The following is a 12754-nucleotide window of genomic DNA, read 5'->3' as shown; positions in this document are numbered from 1 at the left end:
TCATTGTTCGCTTTTCTGGACAAATTTCTTCCGCAACTTTTTAACAACCAATGTTTAATAAATTCACCATCACTGAAAGATTTACTTTCAAAAGCGATCACGATCAAATGTGCAACTTGATAACTGGCACTTACAGCAGATAAATTTATTGACTGATACATTTTCAGTGTTTTTTTTTTTTTTTTGTTTTTGTTTTCTTAATTTGTTTTGTATCTTTGAACTTTTTTTTTGAAACACTCCTTTATATCGATTAATGCTTGGAATCATAGTGTCAATTAATGCTTGGAATCATAGTGTTGTTTTAAATTATATTCTTTAAAAACTGACATACCTTACACACCAAACACTACTTTTTCATTGTACACAATGAAGAAATAGTCTTCAGTCCATCTTTGATTAAAAAAACAACCCTCCAAATCGACTTTCCTCTTTCAGAACATTTTTAACAATGATTTTTTAATTCAATACAAATTAATAATAATTCAATGCAATGAACAAGTTATGTCAAAATAGTAGAATTTCACAATATGAAAAGATTGATAAGTACATAACTGTATTTAGCATACATATGATTGCACAGGACTACATGTACAAGTTTGATACAGTCTAACTTGATGCTTACATGCGTGTACACGCAGTGGCACGACTTTCTAAAATGCAGTTGTAGTTCACTTTCCATGCTGGCCATATAAAAATTATTCATGGGCCATAGGTTGGAAACCACAGCTCTAGTAGATTTATGTAAAACTTATGATGAAGAATGAATATTGTGCCAACTTCTGCTATAATACTGCAGGGTATAATTGCTTAATGATCATAGGGTGTCAAATTTCTAATGAAGAGTGAATACCATTCGTACTTCTGTTGCAATACTACAGGGTATATTTGCTAGTTACAGAACTCATGAAATGATTGATGTACCAATAACAAATAATTGGAAACACAGCCACTCCCTGACTTACCTAAATTCGACTGCATAAATTTTTTCTGGCCAATGCAAACTTAAAAAAATCGTGGAAATGTATTTTGCATCCCATAGAAAATAAATGGAGGACCTGACTAGGATGACAAAAAATATGTAGACAGCGTATATTCTCTTTTAAAATTAGTGAGGCATCTCAACTACTAATGTTGCCGATACCACTGCTACCTGTGGTCAGCACTGCCAGCTGCTGTAGTTCGTCACCCCCTAGGCCTTGATCAATGCTCTGCCAATGCCATTATGCCCTCTTCTTGCACCTCTCATATTATTTTTGATTATAAGGTATTTGTACTGCCACTTGTAATTTTTCCTGCACAAGAGATAAAAAAATTAAATAATTCTATTTACATTTTCGTGGAACATTTCTTATTTGCTTCATTCAAATTCAGCACACATAGTTGCAAATGCTGCATAAGCATTTAGGGAAATTCCGACATGTAAATTTCCACTGAACCTCAACCCTTACATAAGTCGGAGAGCGGCTGTATATAGAAAATTCTATAAATATACATCAGATTATGTGAAATTAATCCACTTGAGAGATGCTGCCAACATTTGGATTACTTGCTGGGAGTGCTTCCAATAGCCAGATCAGATAGCTTAAAAGCATTATCAGTATCTATCTACTGCCAATAAATCATACAGTAAACTCTGTAAAATCTGGCACTTTACAATCCAGAGATATGAAAATCAAGCATTCACTGCCAGACTTTCTTAGAATTTCAGATCATTGCCACCTATTGGTTCTTTTATATGCAGTAAACTTTGTAACAAATCTCTTAATGCATGAAGAATCACTGCTAATAATCAGATCAAGACCACTGCTCTCTATTGTTGCCTCTCTAACATGCTGCTGTAGAAAACAGTCATCCAGTGAATCCACAAAAGTCTTGCTAGTGTGTGAATGACCAACCCACAAGTTCCAGTCATCTGGAAAGTTAAAATCCTGTATTTAAGACATTCTGATTCACCGGCCCACTGTTTCTCTGTAGAATTGTTTGTTGTACTGATCACAGTCATTAGGCCTATAATGCACTCCTACTCTTATTTTTGCTTTCTCATTGCAATGTCACACCAAACTGGCTCAACAGTGCACTGGCTACCAGTGTCTGATAGATGAAATGTCTTAGATTTTATGTGCTTCTTAACTCGGCACCTCCGTAGCCAGGTGGGAAGGAGCAGCAGTGCGTAGCACACGCTTCTTGATTAAACCGGGGTTCGAGCCCGTCACCACCAAATACGGAGGATGCGGAAAGGTCTGGGAATGACCACCGCATATCCCGGAGCAATATGGCCTTAGTTGCTAATGCTCCTTAAAAAACCAAACAAACAACAACAGCTTCTTAACTTAGAGCATAAACCCCCCCACCCACCCCCACCCCATCCCTTCTGTCATTTCTGTACCCATTGTATTCCTATATTCAAATTCCACATCCCTTATATCATCTCAGAGGGATATAAGACTCTTGTATACCAACAATGTCTGCATTTGACTTGACTAGCACTTCAAATTCATCAGATTTATTGACTATGGTCCTGGCATTGGTGTACATGCAAGTGTACATGCATCTGGTCTTACTCTTAGTTATCCTTACACAGCCCATGTATTTACTTGTTCCATGATGACTCACAGAAGGCATTTAAATCTTCGGCACCTTGCTTTCCAGGGTGCTGCATATTCCAATAGAAGAGTGCAAGAATCACTTTCTCCTCTGCCAGCAGGTATTATTAATCTCAGTCTGTGTATCCCCCAAGATGGCAGTTTTCTGAACTACCTAATAGCATCACCAAATATTCTTATACTTTTTCGATTTAAATGCATCCAATCTCTATCGAAGTAGTCTCTCCTGTTAACAAGCACACATTATACTGGCAAAAATTCTCTCCCATGAGCCTTGCAAAATCTCTCCAGGGCTGAATTGATTGACAAGTCTCTCATCATATTCTCCTTCCATCGTGTCTGGGCAGAATTGCAGACATTTTCAAATTTAACCCTAACTTGTGACTTTTTTCCCCCTTCAGCATTGCCCTATATGTTAATTAAGTCTGCAGACCTCCTATGCTTAATATCATTAATGCCAATATGTACAACAACGATATCATCTTTCATGCCCTAAAAAGATGTCTGCTCTACTGCATCATCAACATTTTCCCTGGCAAATGTACCCTGCTCCTATTCCACCTATCCTTTTTGCACAGTGTGCCTGCTCCTATTCCACCTATCCTTTTTGCCATTTCCCTGATAATAGTCACCAATAGTAGCTACCTCCTGTGGAACCAGTGCATTCTGCCATGGAGGGTTGCTGCTGTGCTGCCTGATGCACAAGTTTGAGCTCAGGCAATGAATTGGGCTGCTGAGAGCTTGATGGGCTCTCCATTTTAATTCCTTTGGGGGGATCCACCCTATATTTGAGCTCTAATAAATGCCCATCAGAATGCTGAGTTGGCACCTAATTTCTTTGCACTCTCTGCACCAAACACACAAAAACACACATATTTTAGAGGACAGTATAATGGAACAGACCAGAAAGGTCCACTGCACAAATAGCATATTTTGTTAGACTCCTGCGATTCGTAAGAGAATCGCACCCTTCAGTTTTTCCCCGAGCCACTGCATTCTCGCTACTTTGAGCCTGTTGCTTTGCTACTCTAGTCTGGGGCATGATTTCAATTTAAATTCAAAACAGTCGAAAATACTGCACTAAACTAATACACTGAATGATCGCTGAATTATGACCACCTCTATGACAACTGAATGTGATCCATTGACCACGTGAAGTATGACAGTGTGCAGTTAGTCGACCTATGTAGCATGCATAAGATGTCAGTGGTTCAGTAGGTAGTAAAATTCTGAGCAATGGGTAAAAGGAAGGATTTATCGGACTTTGATAAAGGACAGATTGTGGGAGCTTGACAAGCTAGTGCCTCGATTTCCCAAACAGCTGAACTGGTGGGGTGTTTGATTGCCACCATAGTTAAAGTGTACCAGGACTGGCGTCAAAATGGTCAAACAACGACCTGACGGCAAAACTGCAAAGGTCAGCAAAGGATTGATGTTAGAGGTGAGTGCCGAGTCCAACGACTCGTACAGGTGAACAGGCGCAGCACTGTTGAAGAGTTGACTACCCAATACTCAGTTCACTACCAGGTAATTCCCCAGTGGGGCAAAGACAACTTAGTTGATTTTAATCCTTCTAAAATGCAGTCTTGTCTTATATCTCGCAAAAAGGATTCTTCTGCTCCTATGCTTATCTTTGGTGACACTCCGATTTCAAGGCAAGTTGATATATCTGTTTTGGGGATTACCCTAACTTCTAATCCCTCTTGGCACAAGCACATTACAAATATTGCTTCCTTTGCATCTAAAAAACTTGGTTTTCTCTTTTGCTGTCGCCATTACTTTTCTTCCAAACAGCAGTTCACTCTGTACAAGTTGCAAATCCACCCTACCATGGAATATCGTTCCCACATCTGGGATGGTACCCCCAAAACCTCTCTCAGGCTTCTAGATTCCATTCAGAAGAGGGCAGTTAGATTAATTAATGACTTATCTCTTAACAGAGTTTCTCCATTTTCTGTCTCATAGAAATGTACTGTTTCTGCTACATGCATTTTCTACAGATACTTCTATGGGCACTGTCCTTCTGAATTGGCTTCTATAATTCCTGCTCTCTTTCAAAACAGTCTGAAGACATGCTGCCACCAGACAACATCCATTTACTGTCCAACTTAAAACTCACAGAAACAACTTTTCATCTTCCTCGTTTATTCATTCAACTGCCGTGTTCTGGAACAACCTTCCTTCATATGTCTTTCCTGAAAATTACAGTCTGCAGAAGTTCAAGTCTAATGTGAACAAATAACTTCTCTTGTCTTCTCAACCTCCAACCCAAGCACGGTACTAAGTACTATAGGTTCTAATACCTATCGTGTTTGGGGTTTTTATAAAAAAAAAAAAAAAACAACATGGGCCAACCAGGAACAATATCTCCCATGACCATGTGTCGCACGTATGGGCTATACCAGCAGACAACCCCTACGGCATCCTCTCCTAACCAAGGTTCATCGACGTAAAAGACTCGCCTGGTGCAAAGAGCATGCAAGTTGGACATTAGAAGACTGGTAGATGTGCTGGTCGGATGACTCATGTTATTTACTCCACACTGTGGATGGTCGTGTATTGATTTGGCGTCAACAACATGAGGCTCTTGATCCATCAGTCACGATATCAAAAGTTCAGGCCGGAGGAGGCAGTTGTATGGTGTGGGTCATGTTTCACTGGCAGGAACTTGGACCCCTGGTGCATGTGGAACAACGTATCAGTCATCTCTGCTATCGTCAACTGCTTGGTGACTGTGTACACCCTGCTATGTTACACTTTTTTCCAAAGGGTGATGGTGTCTTCCAAGATGACAATGTGCCAAGCCATCCAGCACTTGTTGTGCAGGAATGGTTTGAGGAACAGAGTTCTGACTTCCAGCATATCGATTGGCCTCTGAACTCCATCGATATCAATTCCATAGAGCACTTGTGGGACACTATGGAAAGGCATATCAAGCGTCTACATACACCAATCACCTCCATACCTGCATTGCTGACTGCATTACACACAGCTTGATTGGCCATACCACCCAAACGCTTCCGACATCTTGTTGAAACAGTGCTGTGTCGTATAGCTGCTGTACTGAGGGCAAAAGGAGGGCCTATGCAGTAGGTGGTCATAATTCAGTGATTACTTAGTGTGTACTTTAATGGAATAAATAACATTTCTCTATTTGCCAGTTATGCAGTAACGATAGGTATTGCTCTTCAAGGTTACATTATATCTATTACGCTATCAAGGTTATATTATATCTATTAAGGTTACATTATATTTATTTTGCTCTACAATTACGTTTGTAAAGTTAAGTTAATTAGAATAAATTATAACATTATCTAATTGCTCTAACCTGCATGTTTCCATTTTTTTGAGGTACCTATATGTTTACCACAATTAAAAACTTACAATTCCACTACTATGCACTACAACACTATTTACATGCTTGCTATATTTGTGGCCTGTTGCTAGTGGGTGACTAGCACCTTAAGTGATATAATTATTTCACATAAGGTGTTAGTCACCCACTGTTGAGACATCATCTGGACAATGGCATACTACTCTACAATATCTAGCAATGTACTTCTCCAAGAAGTAGTAAGAACGAAACAGTGGAATAAGAAAGTGTAAAAAGACAATGAAGAACAAGAGCAAGCTCTGGTGTGTGGGTTTTGAGAATGAATGGAGAAATTCAGTCCAGGCCTGGAGCATTCTTGTCATAAAGATTGTTTAGAATCTATTGGGAGACCAAGGGAGACACTGAGTGGTGTATCGGGTATGGTAGAGGTGATTTACCAAGATTGTAGATACTAGAGTTAGAAGAAAAGTAGGATGCTACTAAGTTAGCTTTGCTTTTACTTGGGGATGCAGTAGAGCATCAGGTTGTAATAGAGGTGGGAGTGTGGATGGACAGAAGTTACAGTTGGCAGCTTTGACAAGAGACCAAAATTCTCAACTGCCATTATGACAATAAACAAGTTTTTTTACTCTTAACCTGTTCAAAATAAAATTTGGATTGATTAATTTTACAATTGTTGTGAGCTTTAGTGTAAGCAGAAAGTGAAGTTGAACATTTGGATACAAGCCATTCTTCTATATTCCTATTTTGAACTGCTTTAGCATATTTATCGGAAAACCAAAATTTTATTAAAGGGCAAAATTTCCTGGGGAACTGATGAAAGGATTTCATATCTGCAAGAAGAATTTCACTGACATGATCTGCACAAACATTGGGAGCAGAATATTTAAAGCAGTAGTTCAGTCAAGGAAAAGAGGAAAAGAATTCATGAATATCATACTATTTCTCATTGTCTTTTATTTCTCTTATTTCCAATCCATTGCAGGCCAATACTTTTGTAAAATACAATAAAAATGAATTACTCTGTTTCTTTGCTTATCTCATTGTGGACTTGTAACAAACAGTTCACGGACCTGTGCCGGTCTGCTGACCACACTTTGAGTAGCACTGGTCTAAAGGACCGCTGACATTGTATACTGTGGAGGCATTGTATACTGCATTGTTGTAGAGGAAAAGATCAAGAGTGTTGCATGTATAGTTGGGATTGTTTAGTATATTCTGGCAGGTAAATGCACAAAATGAATAATGACTGACCTCACACAAATTGTGTGAGATCATTATTAATTTTTGCCCAATGCCTCAGCATTTGATCCGGCTGGGTCTTTGTAACTAGAAAACTGAAGATAGCTGGAGTTGTAAACATTAAAATCACTCAGAGCTCTTTTATCTTATTTCCAAAGTAAGAAAGGTAAAAGAGTTCCGAGTAATTAGCAGAGTTGGGCAAAATGATAGGAACAACTGTCAATTTGCCTGAATGGAGTAGAGACTTTAAGCCAGAAGAGATATTAGAAAAGGGTAGATGTCTTTGACAAGGGATATCAGAGTGGAGATCTGCGCAAGTATCATCTTTTAAGCAAAAACAATCGTAGAGTGAATAATTAGGACAACTGAGATTAGTGATTGAGGCAGCATTGAGGCTAAGATTCTCTCAGAAATTCTGAGATTTGGCAGATTGAAGAGAAATGGGTATTATTAAGATTGGAACTGAGACTGCATATATTTGTAAACTTAATGAAAAAGTTTTTGGCAGGTTTAGATCTTTTTACAGATAAGTTTGCTCTGATGTCTGCAGGTATAGTTTTTTTGCATCCAAAATTTTATGACCATGTCATAGTAGGTAACCAGATTGTGCAGTCAAGCGAATCTTTGAACCCCATGTCACAATCTCTTTAGGTTTCCATTCTTACTGAAGTTATCCTGTATCTTGTCCTCAGCCATAGGCTCTTCGATCTTGTCCACCACTGAAGTCAAACTGAATTTGTACATAGTTTCTCACCACCTCTTCAGATCCTAATTAATGGATTGGGGAGATCATGCTGAAGTTTAAAAATTATCTCATTAACATTCTAATGATTTTATACAATCACATGCCACCTTTTTTACTATAACTTTGTGTATATTGTCCACCTTTGGGACTTTACCATCTCTCAGTCCTTAGTACTTTTCTGATGGGTACTTCTTAGAGATAGTGATATTCACTGATTTTAGAAGTTGGCAACCTAATCAAGGAAGGAGTAGTCTTCTGACATTCTACAAACTATATCTGCCCAAATCTGACCTGATAATATGGTGCATCTACTTTTGGAATGCCATAGCTGTTGGCAAATAATAGTAAAAGCATACTTTATTGCTGCAGTTGAAGTTCAACTGCAGCAATAACAAAGTGGTTATATGATGGCCTAACACAACCAGTAACAGTTGATTAGTGTACCTTTTGAGCCAGTTTAAAAAAAATAATAATTTACAAATAACATTATTAACAAGAGAATTGTTTGAGAATAGGTAATTTTGTTTGTATCGTGTTGTTTCATACCACTGAGTATAGAATAGCAACATTAATACACTTTTGACAACAATACTTCATTGTTATAAGAAATATGCTACTAATGCTACATTGATATTAATAAATTTATATTAATGTAGACAGCTGGTCTGTGCCTTCGTGAACTACTGCAGGTTTGGAATGCTTCCATCCATTCCATACAACAGGTAGCAACTTGTACTCAACCACTATGGGTTCCACCCCCTAAACCGACCTGTGACACCTCTGTCAATGGGGAAAGAATGTGTTGCAAGCTTCAAATGCCAGACAACTTCATGCTGTTCACAATCAAAGATATATTGATTTTTCCCCAATGTACACAGATGGCTCTAAATCTAATTCAAATGTTGGAGCAGCCACAGTGTTTCCGAATACCACAATTTCAGCATCCCTTCCATCTGAATTCAGTATCTTCTCAGCTGAACTATATGCAATTAAATTAGCTTTAGAAAATCTATGTTCTGACTGTTCTTTAAAATATGTTATTTACACTGATTCCCTCAGATCAATCTTAGCGTTATGTAATTCTTCAGATAAACTTCATCCTGTTCTTGATGAAATTAGAAACTTGTTACTACAGATTGAAAAATGCCACCAGCTAGTCACCTTCTGTTGGATTTCAGCGCATTCTGGTATTTTGGGCAATGAACTTGCCGACAAAGCTGCAAAAAATCAAATCACCTTAGATTTAACAAATATCCCTGTTCCAGCATCAGACTATACACAAATCATTTATGATGCATGCCTATCAGAATAAACAACAATCTGGCATTCTCAGACTAATAATAAACTCTTGCAGTTTAAAAAAGATCCGAAAATTTGGTGCTCCAGTGTCCGTACGTCAAGACGAGAAGTCCTTTCAAGGGCGAGAATAGGTCATACTCATCTAATCCATCTTTATTTACTCACAGGAGACAATCCACCATCCACAACAGTGTCCACATTGTTCTATAAATCTGACTGTTAAACACATCGTCATTGACTGCCCCCTGCTATAGACATCAACCCTGCTATCACTGGTAAATGTTGATAAACCAATAACTTTAGAGAACCTCATTGGCGACATGGCAAATATTTCAGAATTTTTCAAGTATCTCAAGCAAACTGGATTTTTTAATGATTTCTGATTTTAGAAAAATTTCTTATACCCTTATATTATAAATGAATAGGTGTATTATAGCCATAGCAGCTTATGCGCCATCAAACCCCCATAACAACATTTTAATGTAGCATAGATGCTTGAGCATGAGTCAACTTCAACTATACGTTGACTCCTAGTTTTGAGCCTTGGAAGAAGTCAGAAAATGTATTGATCCATGTATAAGTCAATATTAAAAAATGTACTTTATTTAATAGCCAGCACTGCCTGATTTTGTAATTAGCATAACAAAATGAGCAATTTGTGAAAACTATATCATCGAAAACTTTTTTTTTTTTTTTGTATAGTAAATGAGTGGAATATTTATATTAATGTATTTTATAAAACCAAAGATACTGTTAATATTACATGATTAAACAACTTTTTGAAAGATTATTTCATTGGCAAAACTTTGAAAGTGCAATTTTGTTCACAGGCACGACAGTTGTCATTGTTGCCAAAAAGAAAGTTTTTTTTTTTTTTTTCCCCACTGCTTCTGTAATTTCCGGATGATCATCATCACTTGTCCTCAAAAATAGTATTGTCTTAAGTATTGCTGAAAGCATTACTAATGCTGCATTTTAAAAATGCACATTTAATAATCAGTAGATTAATTCTCCAATGCTAGTTTTATCCATTCACACATAAAAAATAAATTGGGTTTCATGAAATTGCTGCCTTTTTCGACTGTGCTGCATCTGAAGTCATCCACTAGGCTTTTGAAAATTAAAATTTTTCTCTGTTATATAGAAACCTGACATGACTTGTATATAAGGTAACTTCATACTTTTTAATTTTAAAAACGTCCAAAATTTCTTGAGTTTCTATGGTGAACACTAACGTTGAGTGTGATCAGTTAAGATATAATACTATTTCTGGTTGATTAGTTGGTATGATAAATAAAGAGCATTGGATTTAGAAAATTCCAGCATCTTCAGATTTTTAAAATTTGAAAGTCGGCAGGTGTGCCTAATTAGTTTGAAGCATAATACAGAACTTTCAGAAGTTGAAATTGTGTTCAAAGAGTATCACAAGTATGTTGTATTTCTAGGCTGTTCCTAATTATTTTTTAATATTTAAGGTATCAACATGAGGTTGATCGTATCAAGGAAGCCGTCAGGCAGAAAAGTTTAGCAAGAAGAGGACACATGGCTCAGATCGGTAAGTAAAACATTACAAAAGAAAGTTATCATTGTATCTTATAACCAAATCTTAATTCTTTTAATGATTAAATAGCTGAAGATAACTGTTAAAAGTGAATTTTATTTTTTCAATATAATATTTGTTTTGAGTTCGTTGAGAAACAAGTTTTTATGAGTTCCCGGGTTTAAGAGTTTTTTTTTTTTTTTTTTTTTCACGTATCAATAAAATGGAAAATATGAATGTTACACATTCATAAATACTGCATTTCAAACCACGCGCATAGCTATACAATACAGTGTACCCCGCTTTATGATATTAATCTGTTACCATCCTGTTGCGAAAATATCGTAATGTGAACCCAATAACACACTGTGTTTTGATCATTCATTCCACAACCTTGGAAGTTCAAATTTTCGATATATAACTCCCTAAAAGGTCGTTTTTATAGTGTAAATTGTATTACTTACCAATTCAGATCATTAAATGCACTACACTTTCATTGTTATCATATGTTATAAGAACCAGTTTTGAATGACTTTGTAATATTTTTCTAAAGCACATTTCTGGAAGTTTTTTTTTCTAAAGCACGTTTCACGACCATAAAACAAAAACAATTTGCACTTTCTGGTTTATTGAGCTTTTCTGTTACTGCATTCAGTTATAAATGGGTAGTAAACTCGATGTTATTGCATTTGTGAAAATATTGATAGCTGGAATTTTGTGTGGTTTTTATGTTATTATGGTGAAATGTGTTTGCCCTTTACTGAAATCTTCACTTGTATAAAAAACATAAATTTTCAGAATTTTCTCTTCATTCTTTTTTTTTTTTAAAGCTTCGTAAACTTGTTACTCCAGATATCGTGTTAGTTGCAATTTGTGCGTTGCATTAAAAAATGCTTATGCATGCTATTGAAATTTATAAAGAAAAGAGAAGATTATCTTGGAAATAAATGCCTCTTGAAGCCTTTCTGAAGAAGGTGACTCCTTGTGCAACAAACCAACGAGTGCCGAGCCAGTAATGAGTGATCAACGAGTGTGCATTTAGTCGATGATGATGATGAAGAATAAACATCCTTTAACATTTGTAAGGCATAAATAATTTCTCTCTTATTATAATTTGTTTGATTTTACAGGCTACGTTTTCATTTCTTTGGATAAATCAATCGTTGTTTAAACATAAACTAATTAGCTAACTAATTTCATTGTTGATAATGTAACCCCTATTTTTAACATTGTCTGTGGGAAATAAATTCCCGCTTTTTGAGTTTTGGCTTTACTAGTGCGTGCTAGGAACGAAGTAACTCGTAAAGTTGAGAACTACCTGTATATTCATAAATTTATAAATCAAAAATTTATAAATCTTTGAATATAGCTGCAAGAAAACTCATTACAGTTGATTGAACTGTATTTCTCATTTTTCCTCACTTGCTCGATGATGTAAGAGCCATACACAGGTGTATGAAGCCATTTTAAAACTTGCAGCTCACAAGCTACATTGCTGGATTTTTGTATATCATAGAAATTTCTGACAAGTTTTTCTCTGTCTATTTCTTAGAGTTGGTTTTTGGATCCAAAATTTTTATGGCCTTGTCATAGTAGTTAACTAGATTAATCAGACAAGCACTTCCTTTCACAAACCCATACCATGATCCCTTTAGGATTCTGTTCTTATTGAAGTGATCATGTATTAAATCTTCAGGCATGGGCTCCATGACCTAACTCACTATAGAAGTCAAACTTACTAGTCTACATTTTCCCACCACCTCTAAAGTGCTCTCTTATACACTGAGTGATCACTAAATTATGACCACCCCTATGAAAACTGAATGCGATCCATTGACCACGTAAGATACAAGAGTGCTGAGTTAGTTGACCTACGTGGCATATATAAGGAATCAGTGGTTCGATAGGTAATAAAATTCCGAGCATGATGGGTAAAAGGAAGGCTTTATCAGACTTTGATAAAGGACAGATTGTGGGTGCTTGATGAGCTG

General features: G+C 36.6%; 1 protein-coding gene across 2 annotated transcripts in view; it reads left to right on the top strand.

Moving 5' to 3' along the window:
- The window catches only part of LOC150079406 (kinesin heavy chain-like), a 429176-nt gene that overhangs the window by 343287 nt on the left and 73135 nt on the right, over nt 1-12754 (top strand). For both annotated transcript variants that reach the window (XM_090383638.1, XM_090383639.1), the window contains exon 23: nt 10699-10778. In XM_090383638.1, the coding sequence (XP_090239764.1) occupies nt 10699-10778 (80 nt within the window). The remainder of the gene's footprint in view (nt 1-10698; nt 10779-12754) is intronic.

The sequence above is a fragment of the Mastigoproctus giganteus genome, chromosome 10 (assembly GCF_048544385.1).
Source record: "Mastigoproctus giganteus isolate SK-2022 chromosome 10, ASM4854438v1, whole genome shotgun sequence".
In the NCBI taxonomy this organism is placed as follows: domain Eukaryota; kingdom Metazoa; phylum Arthropoda; class Arachnida; order Uropygi; family Thelyphonidae; genus Mastigoproctus; species Mastigoproctus giganteus.
The sequence above is the reverse complement of the archived record's forward strand: the minus strand, read 5'-3'. Positions and strand labels throughout refer to the sequence as shown.